This window comes from Oncorhynchus masou, chromosome 23 (genome assembly GCF_036934945.1).
Source record: "Oncorhynchus masou masou isolate Uvic2021 chromosome 23, UVic_Omas_1.1, whole genome shotgun sequence".
Lineage (NCBI taxonomy): Eukaryota > Metazoa > Chordata > Actinopteri > Salmoniformes > Salmonidae > Oncorhynchus > Oncorhynchus masou.
In genome coordinates, this window is record NC_088234.1 from 5,000,701 (window position 1) to 5,027,029 (window position 26,329).

The window sequence follows — 26,329 nt, forward strand, 5'->3', positions numbered from 1 at the left end:
TATGTGAACGGGAAGGTGTACAATAGGCTTAACCCGTGACCCCTGACCTCTATGTGAATGGGAAGGTGTACAATAGGCTTAACCCCTGACCCCTGACCTCTATGTGAATGGGAAGGTGTACAATAGGCTTAACCCCTGACCCCTGACCTCTATGTGACCGGGAAGGTGTACAATAGGCTTAACCCCTGACCCCTATGTGAACGGGAAGGTGTACAATAGGCTTAACCCCTGACCCCTGACCTCTATGTGAATGGGAAGGTGTAAAAAAGGCTTAACCCGTGACCCCTGACCTCCATGTGAACAGGAAAGGTGTACAATAGGCTTAACCCCTGACCCCTGACCTCTATGTGAACTGGAAGGTGTACAATAGGCTTAACCCCTGACCCCTGACCTCTATGTGAACGGGAAGGTGTACAATAGGCTTAACCCCTGACCCCTGACCTCTATGTGAACGGGAAGGTGTACAATAGGCGTAACCCGTGACCCCTGACCTCTATGTGAACGGGAAGGTGTACAATAGGCTTAACCCCTGACCCCTGACCTCTATGTGAACGAGAAGGTGTACAATAGGCTTAACCCCTGACCCCTGACCTCTATGTGAACGGGAAGGTGTACAATAGGCTTAACCCGTGACCCCTGACCTCTATGTGAACGGGAAGGTGTACAATAGGCTTAACCCCTGACCCCTATGTGAACTTCTTAGTGAAGCGTAGTTTGAAGTATGCGATCAACAGGAAGATAACGGTCATGATCGCCAGGGCAACGTGATTCTGCCACAGCCCCCACGTGGTGTAGTCGATCCCCTGGTTCTTCAGAAAGTCTTCCCCCGTGCATCTGGACACAGGAGAGAAAGGTTCCTACCTCAGAAACAAAACACCTCAATTATGGATCATTTAAAAAGGTATAGTGAGACATTATCACTTACGTCATACCAGGGGGCAAGGTGCCGTTGAGGGGAATGTCTCCACAGAACTGGAGACCTACAAACTCATTAATTTGGAGAGCTGTTAGTCCGTACCGAGGGATGCTGAGGTACTGGAACCAGGCAAGCCACTCAACAATACTGGGCAGGTTCACCAACAGGCCTGAGAAGATCTGATAGGGCAGGGGAGAGAAGAGGAGGGGAGGGGAGGGGAGAGGAGGGAGGAGAAGAGGGGAGGGGAGAGGAGGGAGGAGAAGAGGGAGGGGAGAGGAGGGAGGAGAAGAGGGGAGGGGAGAGGAGGGGTGGGAGGAGAGGAGGGGAGGGGAGAGAAGAGGAGGGGGAGGGGAGAGGAGGAGAAGGTAGCAAAGAGGAGATTTTAGGAGAGGAGGGGTGAGGAGAGGAGGGAAGGGAACGAAGAGGAGATTTTAGGAAAGGAGGGGTGAGTAGAGGAGGGAAGGGAACGAAGAGGAGATTTTAGGAGAGGAGGGGTGAGGAGAGGAGGGAAGGGAAGGGAGCGAGGAGGGAGGAGGGGAAGGGAGCAAAGAGGAGATTTTAGGAGGGGAGGGAAAGGGAGAGGAAGAGGAGGGGGAGGAGAAAGGTGATGAGGGGAGAGGAGGAGGAAGAGGAGAGCAACATCATTTCTCATGTTTATAATCATCTTATATTAGTGTGTGTGTGTGTGTGTGTCTCAATTCAAAGGGGCTTCATTGGCATGGGAAAAACATGCTAACATTGCCAAAACAAACCATCACAAATGATTTAGTCTCTCTCTCTCTGTCGCTCTCACCATCATGAAGACGAAGGCTATGGTCATGAAGATGTTGGCGATCGCCACAACACTCTGGTCAGCTGATATAGCCATGGTCATAGCAGTAGCTGTATAGGCTACCAGAGCTACAGTCAACATGAACAGGAAGAAGGCCTCCACTGTAGCTTTAAACCCTGGAGAATAGAGAAATGGCACACGAGATATATATATATATATATAATATACTAGATCAGAACAGAGTATTACAATACCAGATCAGAACAGAGTATTACAATACCAGATCAGAACAGAGTATTACAATACCAGATCAGAAAAATACTAGATCAGAACAGAGTGATACTAGATCAGAACAGAAATATACTAGATCAGAACAGAAATATACTAGATCAGAACATAGAAATATAACACTAGATGAGAACAGAAATATACTAAATCAGACCAGAGTAATATAATACCAGATCAGACCAGAGTAATATAATACCAGATCAGAACAGAGTATTACAATACCAGATCAGAACAGAGTATTACAATACCAGATCAGAAATATACTAGATCAGAACAGAGTGATACTAGATCAGAACAGAAATATACTAGATCAGAACATAGAAATATAACACTAGATGAGAACAGAAATATACTAAATCAGACCAGAGTAATATAATACCAGATCAGACCAGAGTAATATAATACCAGATCAGAACAGAGTATTACAATACCAGATCAGAACAGAGTATTACAATACCAGATCAGAAATATACTAGATCAGAACAGAGTGATACTAGATCAGAACAGAAATATACTAGATCAGAACATAGAAATATAACACTAGATGAGAACAGAAATATACTAAATCAGACCAGAGTAATATAATACCAGAACAGAACAGAGTAATATAATACCAGATCAGAACAGAGTATTACAATACCAGATCAGAACAGAGCAATATAATACCAGATCAGAACAGAGTAATATAATACCAGAACAGAACAGAGTAATATAATACCAGATCAGAACAGAGTAATATAATACCAGAACAGAACAGAGTAATATAATACCAGATCAGAACAGAGTAATATAATACCAGATCAGAACAGAGTAATATAATACCAGATCAGAACAGAAACATACCAGATCAGAACAGAGTAATATAATACCAGATCAGAACAGAGTAGTATAATACCAGATCAGAACAGAGTAGTATAATACCAGAACAGAACAGAGTAATATAATACCAGAACAGAACAGAGTAATATAATACCAGATCAGAACAGAGTAATATAATACCAGATCAGAACAGAGTAATATAATACCAGATCAGAACAGAAACATACCAGATCAGAACAGAGTAATATAATACCAGATCAGAACAGAGTAGTATAATACCAGATCAGAACAGAGTAATATAATACCAGAACAGAACAGAGTAATATAATACCAGATCAGAACAGAGTAATATAATACCAGATCAGAACAGAGTAATATAATACCAGATCAGAACAGAAACATACCAGATCAGAACAGAGTAATATAATACCAGATCAGAACAGAGTAGTATAATACCAGATCAGAACAGAGTAGTATAATACCAGATCAGAACAGAGTAGTATAATACCAGATCAGAACAGAGTAGTATAATACCAGATCAGAACAGAGTAGTAGAATACCAGATCAGAACAGAGTAATATAATACCAGATCAGAACAGAGTAATATAATACCAGATCAGAACAGAGTAATATAATACCAGATCAGAACTGAAACATACTAGATCAGAACAGAGTAGTATAATACCAGATCAGAACAGAGTAATATAATACCAGATCAGAACAGAGTAGTATAATACCAGATCAGAACAGAAACATACCAGATCAGAACAGAGTAGTATAATACCAGATCAGAACAGAAACATACCAGATCAGAACAGAGTAATATAATACCAGATCAGAACAGAGTAATATAATACCAGATCAGAACAGAGTAGTATAATACCAGATCAGAACAGAAACATACCAGATCAGAACAGAGTAATATAATACCAGATCAGAACAGAGTAGTATAATACCAGATCAGAACAGAGTAATATAATACCAGATCAGAACAGAGTAATATAATACCAGATCAGAACAGAGTAATATAATACCAGATCAGAACAGAGTAATATAATACCAGATCAGAACAGAGTAATATAATACCAGATCAGAACAGAGTAGTATAATACCAGATCAGAACAGAAACATACCAGATCAGAACAGAGTAGTATAATACCAGATCAGAACAGAGTAATATAATACCAGATCAGAACAGAGTAATATAATACCAGATCAGAAATATACTAAATCAGAACAGAGTAATAGAATACCAGATCAGAAATATACTAGATCAGACAATATTAATATTATACTAGATCAGAAATGTACTAGATCAAAACAGAAATATACTAGATCAGACCATATAAATATAATACTGGATCAGAACAGAGAAGCGTAATACTAGATTACAACATAGAAATATAAGACTAGAGCAGAACATAGAAATATAACACTAGACGAGAACTGAAAAATAATACTAGATCAGAACAGAAAAATATAATAAATGATCAGAACAGAGAAACATAATACAAGATCGGAAAATAAAAATATATTATGAGATTGGAACAGAGAAATATAATACTAGACGAGAACTGAAATTTAACACGAGATTAGGACATAGAAATACAACACTAGATCAGAACACAGAAATACAATGCTAGACCAGAACACAGAAATACAATGCTAGATCAGAATACAGAAATATAATACTAGATCAGTACATAGAAATACCATACTAGAACACAACATAGAAATCTAATACTAGATCATGAACGGTTGTAGCTTAAAACCTGACGAGACAGAGAACATAGAAATATTATACTAGAAAAGATGTGACATGACACTGACTAATGATGTGTGTGTGTGTGTGTGTGTGTGTTCGTTCATTGGTTTGTTTGTGTGTGTGAAGGGTCTACCCAGCAATCATGGGTTAGGGTTCACTGTGTCTACGTGGTTGTAGGGTCTACCCACCGATCATGAAGTAAGCCACACAGCTGAAGAAGATGGCAGGGAGTGTCCTTAAGGTGATGATGTCACTGAGTAACTTACACAGGAAGTAGACTGATACTCTGTAGTAACCGCTGATGTACTCATGACTGGGGAGAGAGAGATTGATGGGAGAGAGAGATACAGAGACAGAGAGAGATGAGAGAGAGAGAGATACAGAGACAAACAGAGAGAGACAGAGCAGAGAGCAGAGAGAGAGAGGGGGAGAGAGAGCAGAGAGAGAGAGAGCAGAGAGAGCAGAGAGAGAGTGAGAGAGAGAGAGAGGGGGGAGAGAGATACAGAGAGAGAGACAGAGAGAGAGATACAGAGAGAGAGAAATGGGAGAGAGGGACAGAGAGGGGAGAGAGAGGGAGAGATGGGGGAGAGAGAGAGAGATGGGGGAGAGAGAGAGAGAGCAGAGAGAGCCAGAGAGAGAGAGAGGAGAGAGAATGAGAGAGAGAGAGAGAGAGAGAGAGGGGGGGGGAGAGGGGAGAGAGAGAGAGAGGGGGAGAGAGGGGAGAGAGAGAGAGCAGAGAGAGCAGAGAGCAGAGAGGGAGAGAGGGGAGAGAGGGGAGAGAGAGAGCAGAGAGCAGAGAGAGAGAGGGGGAGAGAGGGGGGAGAGAGAGAGAGAGAGAGAGAGAGACAGAGAGTTTAGACTGATACTCTGCAGTAACCACTAATGTATTCATGACTGGAGATGCTTACATGAGTGTGTGTGTGTGTGTGTGTGTGTGTGTGTGTGTGTGTGTGTGTGTGTGTGTGTGTGTGTGTGTGTGTGTGTGTGTGTTACTCACAGGAACAGTTTTCTCTCGGTGATGAAGAGTTCAGCAGAAGACACGGAACTGAAACACTGGTTGGTGGTGATGAAGAATAGAGCACCCATCCTTGTAGACAACACACACACACACACACACACACACACACACACACACACACACACACACACACACACACACACACACACACACACACACACATACACACATACACACACACACACACACACACACACACACACACACACACACACACACGTTCAACACACACATGGATCACATAAATTCGATTCCTGTTAGGACCACCCATATGATTCCTCTCAGGACCACCCATATGATTCCTGTTAGGACCACCCATATGATTCCTGTTAGGACCACCCATATGATTCCTCTCAGGACCACACATATGATTCCTCTCAGGACCACCCATATGATTCCTGTTAGGACCACCCATATGATTCCTGTTAGGACCACCCATATGATTCCTCTCAGGACCACCCATATGATTCCTCTCAGGACCACCCATATGATTCCTGTTAGGACCACCCATATGATTCCTGTTAGGACCACCCATATGATTCCTCTCAGGACCACCTATATGATTCCTGTTAGGACCACCCATATGATTCCTCTCAGGACCACCCATATGATTCCTCTCAGGACCACCCATATGATTCCTGTTAGGACCACCCATATGATTCCTCTCAGGACCACCCATATGATTCCTCTCAGGACCACCCATATGATTCCTCTCAGGACCACCCATATGATTCCTGTTAGGACCACCCATATGATTCCTGTTAGGACCACCCATATGATTCCTCTCAGGACCACCCATATGATTCCTGTTAGGACCACCCATATGATTCCTGTTAGGACCACCCATATGATTCCTGTCAGGACCACCCATATGATTCCTGTCAGGACCACCCATATGATTCCTCTCAGGACCACCCATATGATTCCTCTCAGGACCACCCATATGATTCCTCTCAGGACCACCCATATGATTCCTGTTAGGACCACCCGTATGATTCCTCTCAGGACCACACATATGATTCCTCTCAGGACCACCCATATGATTCCTGTTAGGACCACCCATATGATTCCTGTCAGGACCACCCATATGATTCCTGTTAGGACCACCCATATGATTCCTGTTAGGACCACCCATATGATTCCTGTTAGGACCACCCATATGATTCCTCTCAGGACCACCCATATGATTCCTCTCAGGACCACCCATATGATTCCTCTCATGACCACCCATATGATTCCTGTTAGGACCACCCATATGATTCCTCTCATGACCACCCATATGATTCCTGTTAGGACCACCCATATGATTCCTGTTAGGACCACCCATATGATTCCTCTCAGGACCATCCATATGATTCCTCTCAGGACCACCCATATGATTCCTCTCAGGACCACCCATATGATTCCTGTTAGGACCACCCATATGATTCCTCTCATGACCACCCATATGATTCCTGTTAGGACCACCCATATGATTCCTCTCATGACCACCCATATGATTCCTGTTAGGACCACCCATATGATTCCTGTTAGGACCACCCATATGATTCCTCTCAGGACCACCCATATGATTCCTCTCAGGACCACCCATATGATTCCTGTTAGGACCACCCATATGATTCCTCTCAGGACCACCCATATGATTCCTGTTAGGACCACCCATATGATTCCTCTCAGGACCACCCATATGATTCCTGTTAGGACCACCCATATGATTCCTGTTAGGACCACCCATATGATTCCTGTTAGGACCACACATATGATTCCTCTCAGGACCACCCATATGATTCCTCTCAGGACCACCCATATGATTCCTGTTAGGACCACCCATATGATTCCTGATAGGACCACCCATATGATTCCTGTTAGGACCACCCATATGATTCCTGTTAGGACCACCCATATGATTCCTCTCAGGACCACCCATATGATTCCTGTTAGGACCACCCATATGATTCCTGTTAGGACCACACATATGATTCCTCTCAGGACCACCCATATGATTCCTGTTAGGACCACCCATATGATTCCTGATAGGACCACCCATATGATTCCTCTCAGGACCACCCATATGATTCCTCTCAGGACCACCCATATGATTCCTGTTAGGACCACCCATATGATTCCTCTCATGACCACCCATATGATTCCTGTTAGGACCACCCATATGATTCCTCTCATGACCACCCATATGATTCCTGTTAGGACCACCCATATGATTCCTGTTAGGACCACCCATATGATTCCTCTCAGGACCATCCATATGATTCCTCTCAGGACCACCCATATGATTCCTCTCAGGACCACCCATATGATTCCTGTTAGGACCACCCATATGATTCCTGTTAGGACCACCCATATGATTCCTCTCATGACCACCCATATGATTCCTGTTAGGACCACCCATATGATTCCTGTTAGGACCACCCATATGATTCCTCTCATGACCACCCATATGATTCCTGTTAGGACCACCCATATGATTCCTCTCAGGACCACCCATATGATTCCTCTCATGACCACCCATATGATTCCTGTTAGGACCACACATATGATTCCTCTCAGGACCACCCATATGATTCCTCTCAGGACCACCCATATGATTCCTGTTATGACGGCAGGTAGCCTAGTGGTTAGAGCATTGTATAGTATAGTGTGTAGTATATAACATGTATAGTATAATCACTCATACTGTATGGTACTGTGAGGGTTCTAGTTCTCATCAACATGTATAGTATAATCACTCATACTGTATGGTACTGTGAGGGTTCTAGTTCTCATCAACATGTATAGTATAATCACTCATACTGTACGGTACTGTGAGGGTTCTAGTTCTCATCAACATGTCTAGTATAATCACTCATACTGTACGGTACTGTGAGGGTTCTAGTTCTCATCAACATCTATAGTATAATCACTCATACTGTATAGTACTGTGAGGGTTCTAGTTCTCATCAACATGTATAATATAATCACTCATACTGTACGGTACTGTGAGGGTTCTAGTTCTCATCAACATGTATAATCACTCATACTGTACGGTACTGTGAGGGTTCTAGTTCTCATCAACATGTATAATATAATCACTCATACTGTACGGTACTGTGAGGGTTCTAGTTCTCATCAACATGTATAATATAATCACTCATACTGTACGGTACTGTGAGGGTTCTAGTTCTCATCAACATGTATAATCACTCATACTGTACGGTACTGTGAGGGTTCTAGTTCTCATCAACATGTATAATCACTCATACTGTACGGTACTGTGAGGGTTCTAGTTCTCATCAACATGTATAATATAATCACTCATACTGTACGGTACTGTGAGGGTTCTAGTTCTCTCTCTCTCTCCTGCATTTGGCCACAAACTTGGGTAGGCTTTCAGCTGAAATTGCTTGTTTGAAATTATTAAATATTCTGCTGAGATTTTCTATATGTTTCTATCTGGTTACTGTAGAAATTCACGACATTTACCATCATTCTGTTTTGAATGTGTTTTTAACAGTTTTGGAAACAGTGTGTTAGCATTTAAAAATGTGCTGCAAATATATAGTGGAGTTTGAATGAGAAAAGAGTTCATGGATTTTGAGAAGAATGTGGTCGTTGAATGCATTTTGTGTGAAAAACGATTCAACGTTTGGTCCACATACACTTCTGTTTCACTGACTGTGTGAAGAGTTTCTACGATGTGACTTCGGTTTTGACCAATGCAATTAGCATTGTTAGTTAGCATTGTTAGTTAGCATTGTTAGTTAGCATTGTTAGTTAGCATTGTTAGTTAGCATTGTTAGTTAGCATTGTTAGTTAGCGATTGAAGAAAAACTTGAAATACATTATATTAAACACACACACACACACACACACATAAAAACATACACACAGACCTGTTCTGTAAGCCACTCTGGTCATTCTTCACTCCGAAGAATATGGCCCCAACGATGAGGGCCAGGAACACAGTCACTCCAATCTGGATTAGATAGAGAGATAGAGAGAGAGATAGATCAAATCATGAGAAAACAAAAAGATAATTACTTGACATATTGGAAAGAATTAACAAAAAAACTGAGCAAACTAGAATGCTATTTGGCCCTAAACAGAGAGTACACAGCGGCAGAATACCTGACCACTGTGACTGACCCAAACTTAACATTTCCACAAACTTCAGAATGTTTCCATTCAAATGATACCAAGAATATGCATATCCTTGCCTCTGGGGCTGAGCTACGGGCAGTTAGATGAGGTATGTCTTCTGCCTCTGGGGCTGAGCTACAGGCAGTTACATGAGGGTATGTCTTCTGCCTCTGGGGCTGAGCTACAGGCAGTTAGATGTGGGTATGTCTTCTGCCTCTTGGGCTGAGCTACAGGCAGTTAGATTTGGGTATGTCTTCTGCCTCTGGGGCTGGGCTACAGGCAGTTAGATGAGGGTATGTCTTCTGCCTCTGGGGCTGAGCTACAGGCAGTTAGATGAGGGTATGTCTTCTGCCTCTGGGGCTGAGCTACAGGCAGTTAGATGTGGGTATGTCTTCTGCCTCTGGGGCTGGGCTACAGGCAGTTAGATGAGGGTATGTCTTCTGCCTTTGGGGCTGAGCTACAGGCAGTTAGATGTGGGTATGTCTTCTGCCTCTGGGGCTGAGCTACAGGCAGTTAGATGAGGGTTTGTCTTCTGGCGGAAATTGAGAACAAAGGGATGCAGCCATAACAGGTTAAGGAAATAGCCTTGCTATTGAGAAAGGCCGCCATAGGCAGACATGGCCCTCAAGAGAAGACAGGCTATGTGCTCACTGCCCACAAAATGAGGAGGACACTGAGCTGCACTTCCTAACCTCCTGCCCAATGTATGACCCTATTAGAGAGACATATTTCCCTCAGATTACACAGATCCACAAAGAATTTGAAAACAAATCCAATTTGGATAAACTCCCATATCTACTGGGTGAAATTCCACAGTGTGCCATCACAGCAGCAAGAGTTGTGACCTGTTGCCACAAGAAAAGGGCAATCAGTGAAGAACAAACACCATTGTAAATACAACCCATATTTATGCTTATTTATTTTCCCTTGTGTACCCTTTGTACATTGTTGCAACACTGTATATATATGTAATATGACATTAGTAATGTCTTTATTGTTTTGAAACGTCTGTATGTGTAATGTTTACTGTTCATTTTTATTGTTTATTTCACTTTTGTATATTATCTACCGCACTTGCTTTAGCAATGTTAACACGTTTCCCATGCCAATAAAGCCCATTGAATCAGACAGACAGACAGACACAGACAGACAGACAGATCACATTGTATGATTTCTAAGTAATTCAAGTAAAATCCTGCAGCGCACGCAAGGTCCCCTTGCTCAAGCCAGCGCATGTCCAGGCCCGTCTGAAGTTTGCCAATGACCATCTGGATGATCCAGGAGAGGAATGGGAGAAGGTCATGTGGTCTGATGAGACAAAAATAGAGCTTTTTTGTCTAAACTCCACTCGCTGTGTTTGGAGGAAGAAGAAGGATGAGTACAACCCCAAGAACACCATCCTAACCGTGAAGCATGGAGGTGGAAACATCATTCTTTGGGGATGCTTTTCTGCAAAGGGGACAGGACGACTGCACCGTATTGAGGGGAGGATGGGATGGGGCCATGTATCGCGAAATCTTGGCCAACAACCTCCTTCCCTCAGTAAGAGCATTGAAGATGGGTCGTGGCTGGGTCTTCCAGCATGACAACGACCCGAAACACACAGCCAGGGCAACTAAGGAGTAGCTCCGTAAGAAGCATCTCAAGGTCCTGGAGTGGCCTGGCCAGTCTCCAGACCTGAGCCCAATAGAAAATCTTTGGAGAGAGCTGAAAGTCTGTATTGCCCAGCGACAGCCCCGAAACCTGAAGGATCTGGAGAAGGTCTGTATGGAGGAGTGGGCCAAAATCCCTGCTGCAGTGTGTGCAAACCTGGTCAAGAACTACAGGAAACGTATGATCTCTGTAATTGCAAACCAAATATTAAGTTCTGCTTTTCTGATGTATCAAATACTTATGTCATGCAATAAAATGCAAATTAATTACTTAAAAATCATACAATGTGATTTTCTGGATTTTTGTTTTAGATTCCGTCTCTCACAGTTGAAGTGTACCTATGATAAAAATTTACAGACCTCTACATGCTTTGTAAGTAGGGAAAAACTGCAAAATCGGCAGTGTATCAAATACTTGTTCTCCCCACTGTAGATAGATAGGAGAGCTTCCACAGACCAACAAAGAATTCGAAAACAAATCAAATTTTGATAAACTCCCATATCTACTGGGTGAAATATCACAGTGTGCCATCACAGCAGCAATACTTGTTGCCACAAGAAAAGGGCAACCAGTGAAGAACAAACACCATTGTAAATACAGCCTATATTTATGTTTATTGAGTTTCCCTTTTGTTCTTGAACTACTAGTTGCACATCATTACAACTCTGTATATTGACATAATATGACAATTGAAATGTCTTTATTCTTTTGGAACTTCTGTGAGTGTAACACACACACACAGCAACACACACATACAGACACACACCTGAGCGAAGGATGTCTGAGGGTTGAGGATGAGGTTAGTGAAGGTTCTCTTCAGGACCCATCTGAACTGAGTAGAAAAGGAGGTGTTGTACGTGATGGTCCGAGAGGGAGTCTTCACACTGGAGAACAACAACAAGAAGATGGTCCATTAACTTGCAGGACAGGACAGACCAGACCAGACCAGACCAGACCAGACAGACAGACAGACAATAGAGAGACCACAGAGACAGAGAGAGAGTGTGTGTTGGTACCTGTACTCTCTGTTCATGGTGATGCGTTCTAACTGGGCCTTGGTCTCTCCATAGTACTGACTGCCCCGGTACTCCTGGACCAGATGGTCCTCGATGTTCTGCCTGGAACTGGTTAACCTGTCTGGGTCAGAGTCTGGGGGAGGGGGGGTTTGGACGGGAGGGGAAGGGATAGAGGGGCCAGAACAGAGGTAAATGGAGGGTAAACAAAGTTAGGGAGGGAGGATATGAAGAGACAAAATATGTCTCCCATTGGATGACCTGACTGATCCCGCCCACTGACTCTGCTCCTTAGCCAATCAGAACTCACCGTCTCCTTCCTTTATCCTGTCGAAGGCGATGGAGGTAGAATCTCCATTGATCACGTCCAGGAAGAAGTCAGCCGGGTTGTTGTGGGGTTCACAAGTGTACCCTGGGTAATGATGACATCATAGTTGTAATTACATTGTTTATAGATACAGAAAAGGTTTGGATACAGGAAATGCCTCTGTTCTTAGTAACCTCTAAAGAAAGACAATATAATGATGGATATAATAACTAATGCCAGCAGAGAGCTGAGACTACACTGTCTGGTTAGCAGGAGGAGTGTGATTTAGACTCACTAGAAACAGGACATTTCTAAGGATGGAGTCTCACCGATGTTAGAGAAGTAGTCTAGAGCACTCTGAGCAGGGCCGTGGTAAACCTGTTTACCGCTAACCAGCAGAGTCAGACTGTCAAACAGACGGAAGATGGAATAACGAGGCTGGTGGATGGACAGGATGATGGTACGGCCATGACTAGACATCCTGAGAGAGAGAGAGGAGGAGGGTTAGTGTTACCCAGACTACAATACCCAGACTACAATACTAAGACGACTATATCCAAACTACAATACCCAGACTACAATACTAAGACGACTATATCCAAACTACAATACCCAGACTACAAAACTAAGACGACTATATCCAAACTACAATACCCAGACTACAATACTAAGACGACTATATCCAAACTACAATACCCAGACTACAATACTAAGACGACTATATCTAAACTACAATACCCAGACTACAATACTAAGACGACTATATCCAAACTACAATACCCAGACTACAATAGCCAGTCTTCAATAACCAGTCGATAATACTCAGACTACAGCACCATACTAACCCGCAGAATTAGCACTACAATACCCAGACTGCAATACCAAGACTACAATACCCAGACTACTATAGCCAGACTACAATACCCAGACTACAAAAACCAGTCAACAATAACCAGTCTACAATACCCAAACTACAATACCCAGACTACAATACCCAAACTGCAATACCAAGATTACAATACCCAGACTACAAAACACAGACTACAATACCCAGACTACAATACCCAGACTACAATACCCAGACTACAATACCCAGACTACAATGCCCAGATTACAATATCCAGTCTACAAAACACAGACTACAATACCCAGACCACAATACCCAGACTACAATATACAATGTAGAGACGAACCCTCAGCATTAGCACTACAATACCCAGACTACAATTTCCAGACTACAATACACAGACTAAAAAAATCTAATCAAATTTTATTTGTCACATACACATGGTTAGCAGATGTTAATGCGAGTGTAGCGAAATGCTTGTGCTTCTAGTTCCGACAATGCAGTAATAACCAACAAGTAATCTAACTAGCAATTCCTAAACTACTGTCTTATACACAGTGTAAGGGGATAAAGAATATGTACATAAGGATATATGAATGAGTGATGGTACAGAGCAGCATAGGCAAGATACAGTAGATGGTATCGAGTACAGTATATACATATGAGATGAGTAAGTAAACAAAGTGGCATAGTTAAAGTGGCTAGTGATGCATGTATTACATAAAGATGCAGTGGATGATATAGAGTACAGTATATACGTATACATATGAGATGAATAATGTAGGGTATGTAAACATTATATTAGGTAGCATTGTTTAAAATGTCAAGTGATATATTTTACATCATTTCCCATCAATTCCCATTATTAAAGTGGCTGGAGTTGTGTCAGTGTGTTGGCAGCAGCCACTCAATGTTAGTGGTTGCTGTTTAACAGTCTGATGGCCTTGAGATAGAAGCTGTTTTTCAGTCTCTTGGTCCCAGCTTTGATGCACCTGTACTGACCTCGCCTTCTGGGTGATAGCGGGGTGAACAGGCAGTGGCTCGGGTGGGTGTTGTCCTTGATGATCTTTATGGCCTTCCTGTAACATCGGGTGGTGTAGGTGTCCTGGAGGGCAGGTAGTTTGCCCCGGTGATGCGTTGTGCAGACCTCACTACCCTCTGGAGAGCCTTACGGTTGTGGGCGGAGCAGTTGCCGTACCAGGCGGTGATACAGCCCGCCAGGATGCTCTCGATTGTGCATCTGTAGAAGTTTGTGAGTGCTTTTGGTGACAAGCCGAATTTCTTCAGCCCCCTGAGGTTGAAGAGGTGCTGCTGCGCCTTCTTCACGATGCTGTCTGTGTGAGTGGACCAATTCAGTTTGTCTGTGATGTGTATGCCGAGGAACTTAAAATTACTACCCTCTCCACTACTGTTCCATCGATGTGGATAGGGGGGTGTTCCCTCTGCTGTTTCCTGAAGTCCACAATCATCTCCTTAGTTTTGTTGACGTTGAGTGTGAGGTTATTGTCCTGACACCACACTCCGAGGGCCCTCACCTCCTCCCTGTAGGCCGTCTCGTCGTTGTTGGTAATCAAGCCTACCACTGTTGTGTCGTCCGCAAACTTGATGATTGAGTTGGAGGCGTGCGTGGCCGCGCAGTCGTGGGTGAACAGGGAGTACAGGAGAGGGCTCAGAACGCACCCTTATGGGGACCCAGTGTTGAGGATCAGCGGGGTGGAGATGTTGTTGCCTACCCTCACCACCTGGGGGCGGCCCGTCAGAAAGTCCAGTACCCAGTTGCACAGGGCGGGGTCGAGACCCAGGGTCTCGAGCTTGATGACGAGCTTGGAGGGTACTATGGTGTTAAATGCCGAGCTGTAGTCGATGAACAGCATTCTCACATAGGTATTCCTCTTGTCCAGATGGGTTAGGGCAGTGTGCAGTGTGGTTGAGATTGCGTCGTCTGTTGACCTATTTGGGCGGGAAGCAAATTGGAGTGGGTCTAGGGTGTCAGGTAGAGTGGAGGTGATAAGGTCCTTGACTCGTCTCTCAAAGCACTTCATGACGATGGAAGTGAGTCCTACGGGGCGGTAGTCGTTTAGCTCAGTTACCTTAGCTTTCTTGGGAACAGGAACAATGGTGGCCCTCTTGAAGCATGTGGGAACAGCAGACTGGTATAGGGATTGATTGAATATGTCCGTAAACACACCAGCCAGCTGGTCTGCGCATGCTCTGAGGGTGCGGCTGGGGATGCCGTCTGGGCCTGCAGCCTTGCGAGGGTTAACACGTTTAAATGTTTTACTCACCTCGGCTGCAGTGAAGGAGTGACCGCATGTTTTTGTTGCAGGCCGTGTCAGTGGCACTGTATTGTCCTCAAAGCGGGCAAAAAAGTTATTTAGTCTGTGTTATTGTCGGACGCAATACGAAACATGTCCCAGTCCACGTGATGGAAGCAGTCCTGGAGTGTGGAATCAGCTTGGTCGGACCAGCGTTGGACAGACCTCAGCGTGGGAGCTTCTTGTTTTAGTTTCTGTCTGTAGGCAGGGATCAGCCAAATGGAGTCGTGGTCAGTTTTTCCGAAAGGAGGGCGGGGCAGGGCCTTATATGCGTCGCGGAAGTTAGAATAACAATGATCCAAGATTTTTCCAGCCCTGGTGGCGCAATCGATATGCTGATACAATTTAGGGAGTCTTGTTTTCAGATTAGCCTTGTTAAAATCCCCAGCTACAATGAATGCAGCCTCAGGATGTATGGATTCCAGTTTGCAAAGAGTCAAATAAAGTTCGTTCAGAGCCATCGATGTGTCTGCTTGGGGGGGAATATATACGGCTGTGATTATAATCGAAGAGAATTCTCTTGGTAGATAATGCGGTCTACATTTGATTGTGAGGAATTGTAAATCAGGTGAACAGAAGGATTTGAGTTCCTGTATGTTTCTGTGATCACACCACGTCTCGTTAGCGATAAGGCATACGCCCCCGCCCCTCTTCTTACCAGAAAGGTGTTTGTTTCTGTCGGCGCGATGCGTGGAGAAACACGCTGGCTGCACCGCCTCCGAAAGCGTCTCTCCAGTGAACCATGTTTCCGTGAAGCAAAGAACGTTACAGTCTCTGATGTCCCTCTGGAATGCTACCCTTACTAACCCCCAGTATTATCACCACAATAACCCAGACTACAATACACAGGCTAACCCCTCACTATTAGAACTACAATACCCAGGTTCTACCTCTTGAGCAGTAGTAGTACAGAGTTAGCTGTGCTCGCGTCCAGGCCGGTGGTGGGTTCATCCAGAAAGAGAACTACAATACCCAGACTAACCCTACAATATTAGAACTACAATACCCAGGTTCTACCTCTTGAGCAGTAGTAGTACAGAGTTAGCTGTGCTCGCGTCCAGGCCGGTGGTGGGTTCATCCAGAAAGAGAACTACAATACCCAGACTAACCCTACAATATTAGAACTACAATACCCAGGTTCTACCTCTTGAGCAGTAGTAGTACAGAGTTAGCTGTGCTCGCGTCCAGGCCGGTGGTGGGTTCATCCAGAAAGAGAACTACAATACCCAGACTAACCCTACAATATTAGAACTACAATACCCAGGTTCTACCTCTTGAGCAGTAGTAGTACAGAGTTAGCTGTGCTCGCGTCCAGGCCGGTGGTGGGTTCATCCAGAAAGAGAACAGGAGGGTCGATGATCAGCTCCATACCAATGTTTGTCCTCTTCCTTTCCCCTCCTGATATTCCCCTGATCAACTGGGTACCAACCTGGAGACAGAATACACACATGCATAGTCACACACTCTCTCTGTCCTCTCCCCCACATCCCCCCACATAAACCCATCCACACTGACCCGTGAGTCTGCTACTTTAGTGAGGCCCAGTTCTGTGATGAGTCGGTTGACTTTGTCCTCTTTCTCCTTCTGGCTGATGGAGGACGGAAGACGCAACGCTGCAGAGAAACGGAAGTTCTCCCTCACAGTCAGAGTTCCCATCACCACATCATCCTGATGGGGGGGATGGATAGAGAGAGAGAGAGAGAGAGGGGGGGGGAGAATACAAAGAGTTATCTATCCAAAACGGAGATGTTTGGATAAACCACTTCTCCAATCTTTTTGGCTCTATAACAAAGAACAAACAGCAAAAACATACACATGATCAAATACAGATCTTAGAATCAACTATTAAAGACCAGAACCCACTGGATTCTCCAACTATCTTGAATGAGCTTCAGGACAAAATAAAAACCCTCCAACCCAAATAGGCATGTGGTGTTGATGGTATCCTCAATGAATTGATAAAATATACAGACAACAAATTCCAATTGGCTATACTAAAACTCTTTAACATCTTCCTTAGCTCTGGCATCTTCCCCAATATTTGGAACCAAGGACTGATCACCCCAATCCACAAAAGTGGAGACAAATTTGACCCCAATAACTACCGTGGGATATGCATCAACAGCAACCTTGGGAAAATCCTCTGCATTATCATTAACAGCAGACTCGTACATTTCCTCAGTGAAAACAATGTACTGAGCAAATGTCAAATTGTCTTTTTACCAAATCACCGTACAACAGACCACGTATTCACCTTGCACACCCTAATTGACAAACAAACAAACCAAAACAAAGGCAAAGTCTTCTCATGCTTTGTTGATTTCAAAAAGCCTTTGACTCAATTTGGCATGAGGGTCTGCTATACAAACTGATGGAAAGTGGTGTTGGGGGAAAAACATACGACATTATAAATCCATGTACACAAACAACAAGTGTGCGGTTAAAATGGGTAAAACACACACACATTTCTTCCCACAGGGCTGTATGGTGAGACAGGGATGCAGCTTAAGCCCCAACATATATATCGACGAATTGGCGAGGGCACAAGAAACGTCTGCAGCACCAGGCCTCACCCTACTAGAATCTGAAGTCAACTGTCTACTGTTTTGGTGATGATCTGGTGCTTCTGTCCTCAACCAAGAAGGGCCTACAGCAACACCTAGATCTTCTGAACAGATTCTGCCAGACCTGGGCCCTGACAGTAAATCTCAGTAAGACAAAAATAATGGTGTTCCAAAAAAGGTCTAGTTGCCAGGACCATAAATACAAATTCCATCTAGACACCGTTGCCCTAGAGTACACAAAAAACTATACAAACCTTGGCCTAAACATCAGCACCACAGGTAACTTCCACAAAGCTGTGAACGAGCTGAGAGACAAGGCAAGGGCATTCTATGCCATCAAAAGGAACATAAATTTCAACATACCAATTAGGATCTGGCTAAAAATACTTGAATCAGTTATAGAACACATTGTCCTTTATGGTTGTGAGGTCTGGGGTCCGCTCACCAACCAAGAATCACAAAATGGGACAAACAACAGATTGAGACTCTGCATGCAGAATTCTGCAAAAATATCCTCCGTGTACAACGTAAAACACCAAATAATGCATGCAGAGCAGAATTAGGCCGATACCCACTAATTATCAAAATCCAGAAAAGAGCCATTAAATTCTACAACCACCTAAAAGGAAGAGATTCCCATACCTTCCATAACAAAACCATCACCTACAGAGAGATGAACCTGGAGAAGAGTCCCCTAAGCAAGCAGGTCCTGGGGCTCTGTTCACAAACACAAACAGACCCCACAGAGCTCCAGGACAGCAACACAATTAGACCCAAACAAATCATGAGAAAACAAAAAGATAATTACTTGACACGTTGTAAAAAATTAACAAAAAAACAGCAAACTCAAAAAATATTTGGCCATAAACAGAGAGTATACAGTGGCAGAATACCTGACCACTGTGACTGACCCATACTTAAAGAAAGCTTTGACTATGTACAGACTTAGTGAGCATAGCCGTGCTATTGAGAAGGGACACCGTAGGCAGACCTGGCTCTCAAGAGAAGACAGGCTATGTGCACACTACACACAAAATGAAGTGGAAACTGAGCTGCACTTCCTAACCTCCTGCCCAATGTATGACCATATTAGAGAGACATATTTCTCTCAGAATACACAGACCAACAAAGAATTCGAAAACCACCCCGATTTTGTTAAACTCCCATATCTACTGGGTGAAGTACAACAGTGTGCCATCACAGCAGCAACATGTGTGACCTGTTGGCACAAGACAAGGTCAACCAGTGAATAACAAACACCACTGTAAATACAACCCATATTTATGATGATTTATTTTCCCTTTTGTACTTTAAAACTTCTTAAAGGGGGCTCTAGGGGGCAGCATTTTGACGTCCGGATGAAAAGTGTGCCCAAAGTAAACTGCCTACTACTCAGGCCCAGAAGCTAGGATGAGCATATAATTGGTTGATATGGATAGAAAACACTCTAAAGTTTCTACAACCGTTAAATTAATGTCTGTGTGTATAACAGAGCTGATTCGGCAGGCGAAACCCCGAGGACAAACCTTCCAGGGGGGAAAAAATGAGGTCATATATTTTCTATGGGAAACCCTATTTATTAGGAATCTGCTTGCAGTTCCTAGGGCTTCCATTAGATGGCAACAGTCTTTAGAAATTGGTCGATGTTTTTCTTTTGAGAAATGAAGAAGTAGTGCTATTCATTCCATGTGTCACTCTGAAGGTCCCTACTATTTTGGTGTGAACAGGAGCGTGCTCCTGTTATTTTTCTTCAGTATTGGAAACAGATTATTATTGTCTTAAATTGTATCAATTATTTATTTTAGGATACCTGAGGTTGGATTAGGAACGTTGTTTGAAATGTTTGGATCAAGTTTATAGGTCATTTATTAGATACTTTGGAGTTATGTTGTATTTCTGAATCAAACGCGCCAAATAAATTGACCTTTTATAAAGAAGGAATCTATCAAACAAAACAACCATTAATTTATTGTGTCACTGAGACATTTGGGGAAAAAAAAGAAGAAGATCTTCAAAGGATTTTTTATTTTATTTTTATTATTATTTTATTATATTTTATTTATTATTATTATTATTATTTGTTATTTCTGGCTTTTGTGTCTCACCTGCCTGGTTGAAAAATGATTTTCATGTGTTTGTACGCGGGGCGCTGTCCTTAGATAATCGCATGGTCTGCTTTCGCCGTAAAGCCTTTTTGAAAATCTGACCCAGCGACGGGATTAACAAGATTCATTTTGGTGTATTACACTTATATTTTCGTGAATGTTGAATATTGATATTTCTGTAGTTTGAATTTGGCGCTCTGCAATTTCACTGGATGTTGTCATGGTGAAGGGATCACTAATAGGTTAGTTAACCATTTGTACTTCGTTGCAACATTGTATATAGACATAATGAAAATGTAAAATGTCTTTATTCTTTTAGAACTTCTGTGAGTTTAATGTTTCCTGTTCATTTTATTGTTTATTTCACTTTTGTATATTATCTACCTCACTTGCTTTGGCAATGTTATTAAAATATGTTTCCCATGCCAATAAAGCCATTTGAATTTAAATGAATTGAGAGGGAGAGAGAGGGAGAGAGAGAGAGAGAGAGGGAGAGAGAGAGAGAGAGAGAGAGTGTGTGTGTGTGTCTGTGTGTGTGTCTGTGTGTGTGTGTGTCTGTGTGCGTGCGTGCGTGTCTGTGTGTATGTGTCCAGTCCCCCACCTGGACCACGTATCCTGAGAGACATTTGAAGTTGGGAGGTTGAGGAGCTCCGTCTATCAACACCTCTCCAGCCAGACCTGCTGGGTCCTTCCTGGCTGCCAGCACATCCAGAAACCTACACACAACACAACCACTATAATACAACCTTTACACAACTATAATACAACACAACCCTAACCATTACACAACTATAATACAACCCCAACCACAACCAATACACAACTATAATAGAACACAACCCCAACCTTTACACAACTATAATACAACACAGCCAAAACCTTTACACAACTATATTACAATACAACCCCAACCTTTACACAACTATATAATAACCCCAACCTTTACACAACTATAATACAACCCCAACCATTACACAACTATAATACAACCCCAACCTTTACACAACTATAATACAACCCCAACCTTTACACAACTATATAATAACCCCAACCTTTACACAACTATAATACAACCCCAACCATTACACAACTATAATACAACCCCAACCTTTACACAACTATAATACAACCCCAACCTTTACACAACTATAATACAACACAACCCCAACCTTTACACAACTATAATACAACCCCAACCTTTACACATCTATAATACAACCCCAACCTTTACACAACCACAACCTTTACACAACTATAATACAACACAACCACAACCTTTACACAACTATAATACAACCACAACCTTTACACAACTATAATACAACCCCAACCATTACACAACTATAACACAACCCCAACCATTACACAACTATAACACAACCCCAACCTTTACATAACTATAATACAACCTTTACACAACTATAATACAAAACAACCACAACCTTTACACAACTATAATACAACACAACCACAACCTTTACACAACTATAATACAAAACAACCACAACCTTTACACAACTATAATACAACACAACCACAACCTTTACACAACTATAATACAACCACAACCTTTACACAACTATAATACAACCACAACTTTTACACAACTATAATACAACCCCAACCATTACACAACTATAACACAACCCCAACCTTTACATAACTATAATACAACCTTTACACAACTATAATACAACCCCAACCTTTACACAACTATAATACAACACAACCCCAACCATTACACAACTATAATACAACCCCAGCCTTTACACAACTATAATACAACCCCAACCTTTACACAACTATAATACAACCCCAACTTTTACACAACTATAATACAACCCCAACCATTACACAACTATAATACAACCCCAACCTTTACACAACTATAACACAACCTCAACTTTTACACAACCACAACCTTTACACAACTATAATACAACCTTTACACAACTATAAAACAACCACAACCTTTACACAACTATAATACAACCCCAACCTTTACACAACTATAATACAACCACAACCTTTACACAACTATAATACAACCCCAACCATTACACAATTCTAACACAACCCCAACCTTTACATAACTATAATACAACCTTTACACAACTATAATACAACCCCAACCTTTACATAACTATAATACAACACAACCCCAACCATTACACAACTATAATACAACCCCAACCTTTACACAACTATAATACAACCCCAACCTTTACACAACTATAATACAACCCCAACTTTTACACAACTATAATACATCCCCAACCATTACACAACTATAATACAACCCCAACCTTTACACAACTATAACACAACCTCAACTTTTACACAACCACAACCTTTACACAACTATAATACAACCTTTACACAACTATAAAACAACCACAACCTTTACACAACTATAATACAACCCCAACCTTTACACAACTATAATACAACCCCAACCTTTACACAACTATAATACAACCCCAACCTTTACATAACCACAACCTTTACACAACTATAATACAAACTTTTTTTTTAAAGAACCACATCACAACCATTCGTCATAATGTTAGCTCACAACGTTCAATGAGAGTCACAGGTTTGTCAGAGTCGGCTGAAAATGTCACTTACGATGACTTCCCGCTTCCTGTCGCCCCCATGATAGCGTTCAGCCCTGGTTTCATCAGGCCGCTGTAGAGACAGGAAACAAACGTCTGTAAGTGCTGAGCTGGACAACAGATCTGATGCCCCAGCAGATACTCTCCAAGAGAACGGTTGGCAGTTGGTTATTTCTCAAACCTCTATATGATAACAATTCTAATATAATAAGAAAATATGTTATTTAGCTGACACTTATATATCAAATCAACGTTTATGAATACAACAGGTGTAGTAGACCTCACAGTGAAATGCTGAATACAACAGGTGTAGTAGACCTTACAGTGAAATGCTGAATACAACAGGTGTAGTAGACCTCACAGTGAAATGCTGAATACAACAGGTGTAGTAGACCTCACAGTGAAATGCTGAATACAACAGGTGTAGTATACCTTACAGTGAAATGCTGACTACAACAGGTGTAGTAGACCTCACAGTGAAATGCTGAATACAACAGGTGTAGTAGACCTCACAGTGAAATCATGAATACAACAGGTGGAGTAGACCTCACAGTGAAATGCTGAATACAACAGGTGTAGTAGACCTCACAGTGAAATGCTGAATACAACAGGTGTAGTATACCTTACAGTGAAATGCTGACTACAACAGGTGTAGTAGACCTCACAGTGAAATGATGAATACAACAGGTGTAGTATACCTTACAGTGAAATGCTGACTACAACAGGTGTAGTAGACCTCACAGTGAAATGATGAATACAACAGGTGGAGTAGACCTCACAGTGAAATGCTGAATACAACAGGTGTAGTAGACCTCACAGTGAAATGCTGAATACAACAGGTGTAGTAGACCTCACAGTGAAATGCTGAATACAACAGGTGTAGTAGACCTCACAGTGAAATGCTGAATACAACAGGTGTAGTATACCTTACAGTGAAATGCTGACTACAACAGGTGTAGTAGACCTCACAGTGAAATGATGAATACAACAGGTGGAGTAGACCTCACAGTGAAATGCTGAATACAACAGGTGTAGTAGACCTCACAGTGAAATGCTGAATACAACAGGTGTAGTAGACCTCACAGTGAAATGCTGAATACAACAGGTGTAGTAGACCTCACAGTGAAATGCTGAATACAACAGGTGTAGTAGACCTCACAGTGAAATGCTGAATACAACAGGTGTAGTAGACCTCACAGTGAAATGCTGAATACAACAGGTATAGTAGACCTCACAGTGAAATGCTGAATACAACAGGTGTAGTAGAGGGAATATATATATAGGGAATATATTATTATGTTTCATTCTTTATTTATGCAGGTTAAAACCCATTGAGACCAGGGTCTCTTTCTGAAAGGTGCCCCGATCACAGCAATTCAACACCAATTACAATGTAAGATAAAACGTCAATCAATACAAAACACAACAGAAAAACTGTTACATTCCTCAGCTATGTGGTCCTTCATAATAAACACCCTAAGCTGCCTGAGCTGCACCAGAACATCCAATCATAATGAGTTCTGCAAATTTATTCAGCAGGCACATTAAAACTAAAAGCGGATTTACCTGATTTGGCGCAGACCCAAGGAACCTCAACATTTAATACCCAACCCTGTGAATGTGGTTGGTAACTCGTGTTTTTATACTTCAACAACGTAGTTAGGTAAGTTGTAAACTTGTGTAGTAGAACTCTGTAAACAAAAAGAGAATAGTGAAGTGATCTAGGAGACTTTAATGAGGACCAGCCAACCTTTATATACAGGATGTAGTGATGAGCCAACCTTTAGATACAGGATGTAGTGATGAGCCAACCTTTAGATACAGGATGTAGGGATGAGCCAACCTTTAGATACAGGATGTAGTGATGAGCCAACCTTTAGATACAGGATGTAGGGATGAGCCAACCTTTAGATACAGGATGTAGGGATGAGCCAACCTTTAGATACAGGATGTAGGGATGAGCCAACCTTTAGATACAGGATGTAGGGATGAGCCAACCTTTAGATACAGGATGTAGTGATGAGTATTAAACCTGAGGACCAGCCAACCTTTAGATACAGGATGTAGTGATGAGCCAACCTTTAGATACAGGATGTAGGGATGAGCCAACCTTTAGATACAGGATGTAGGGATGAGCCAACCTTTAGATACAGGATGTAGGGATGAGCCAACCTTTAGATACAGGATGTAGGGATGAGCCAACCTTTAGATACAGGATGTAGTGATGAGCCAACCTTTAGATACAGGATGTAGTGATGAGCCAACCTTTAGATACAGGATGTAGTGATGAGTATTAAACCTGAGGACCAGCCAACCTTTAGATGCAGGATGTAGGGATGAGCCAACCTTTAGATACAGGATGTAGTGATGAGCCAACCTTTAGATACAGGATGTAGTGATGAGTATTAAACCTGAGGACCAGCCAACCTTTAGATACAGGATGTAGGGATGAGCCAACCTTTAGATGCAGGATGTAGTGATGAGCCAACCTTTAGATACAGGATGTAGTGATGAGCCAACCTTTAGATACAGGATGTAGTGATGAGCCAACCTTTAGATACAGGATGTAGTGATGAGTATTAAACCTGAGGACCAGCCAACCTTTAGATACAGGATGTAGGGATGAGCCAACCTTTAGATACAGGATGTAGTGATGAGCCAACCTTTAGATACAGGATGTAGGGATGAGCCAACCTTTAGATACAGGATGTAGTGATGAGTATTAAAACTGAGGACCAGCCAACCATTAGATACAGGATGTAGGGATGAGCCAACCTTTAGATACAGGATGTAGGGATGAGTATTAAACCTGAGGACCAGCCAACCTTTAGATACAGGATGTAGGGATGAGCCAACCTTTAGATACAGGATGTAGGGATGAGCCAACCTTTAGATACAGGATGTAGTGATGAGTATTAAAACTGAGGACCAGCCAACCTTTAGATACAGGATGTAGGGATGAGCCAACCTTTAGATACAGGATGTAGGGAAGAGCCAACCTTTAGATACAGGATGTAGTGATGAGCCAACCTTTAGATACAGGATGTAGTGATGAGCCAACCTTTAGATACAGGATGTAGGGATGAGTATTAAACCTGTGATAAAGTGAAGTGTGCTGTGGTAAACAGCATCCAAATGTTTAAGAGTAGTGGCAGCTGAGTTCTGGTATATGGTGTGACCAGTCAAGAACTGTCAGGA

General features: G+C 42.5%; 1 protein-coding gene across 1 annotated transcript in view; it reads right to left on the minus strand.

Moving 5' to 3' along the window:
- Nucleotides 1–671: 671 nt before the first annotated feature.
- LOC135510205 (broad substrate specificity ATP-binding cassette transporter ABCG2-like) overlaps nucleotides 672–26,329 on the minus strand; it is a 36,771-nt gene continuing 11,113 nt past the window's right edge. Inside the window, exons 2-15 of the mRNA XM_064930999.1 lie at nucleotides 23,145–23,204; nucleotides 21,118–21,232; nucleotides 17,363–17,515; nucleotides 17,119–17,276; nucleotides 13,015–13,166; nucleotides 12,689–12,790; nucleotides 12,382–12,514; nucleotides 12,132–12,249; nucleotides 9,466–9,548; nucleotides 5,558–5,647; nucleotides 4,749–4,873; nucleotides 1,710–1,864; nucleotides 926–1,095; nucleotides 672–834 (exon numbers count right to left, since the gene is read on the minus strand). Of these exons, the coding sequence (XP_064787071.1) occupies nucleotides 687–834; nucleotides 926–1,095; nucleotides 1,710–1,864; nucleotides 4,749–4,873; nucleotides 5,558–5,647; nucleotides 9,466–9,548; nucleotides 12,132–12,249; nucleotides 12,382–12,514; nucleotides 12,689–12,790; nucleotides 13,015–13,166; nucleotides 17,119–17,276; nucleotides 17,363–17,515; nucleotides 21,118–21,232; nucleotides 23,145–23,204 (1,762 nt within the window). The 3' untranslated portion in view covers nucleotides 672–686. The remainder of the gene's footprint in view (nucleotides 835–925; nucleotides 1,096–1,709; nucleotides 1,865–4,748; nucleotides 4,874–5,557; nucleotides 5,648–9,465; nucleotides 9,549–12,131; nucleotides 12,250–12,381; nucleotides 12,515–12,688; nucleotides 12,791–13,014; nucleotides 13,167–17,118; nucleotides 17,277–17,362; nucleotides 17,516–21,117; nucleotides 21,233–23,144; nucleotides 23,205–26,329) is intronic.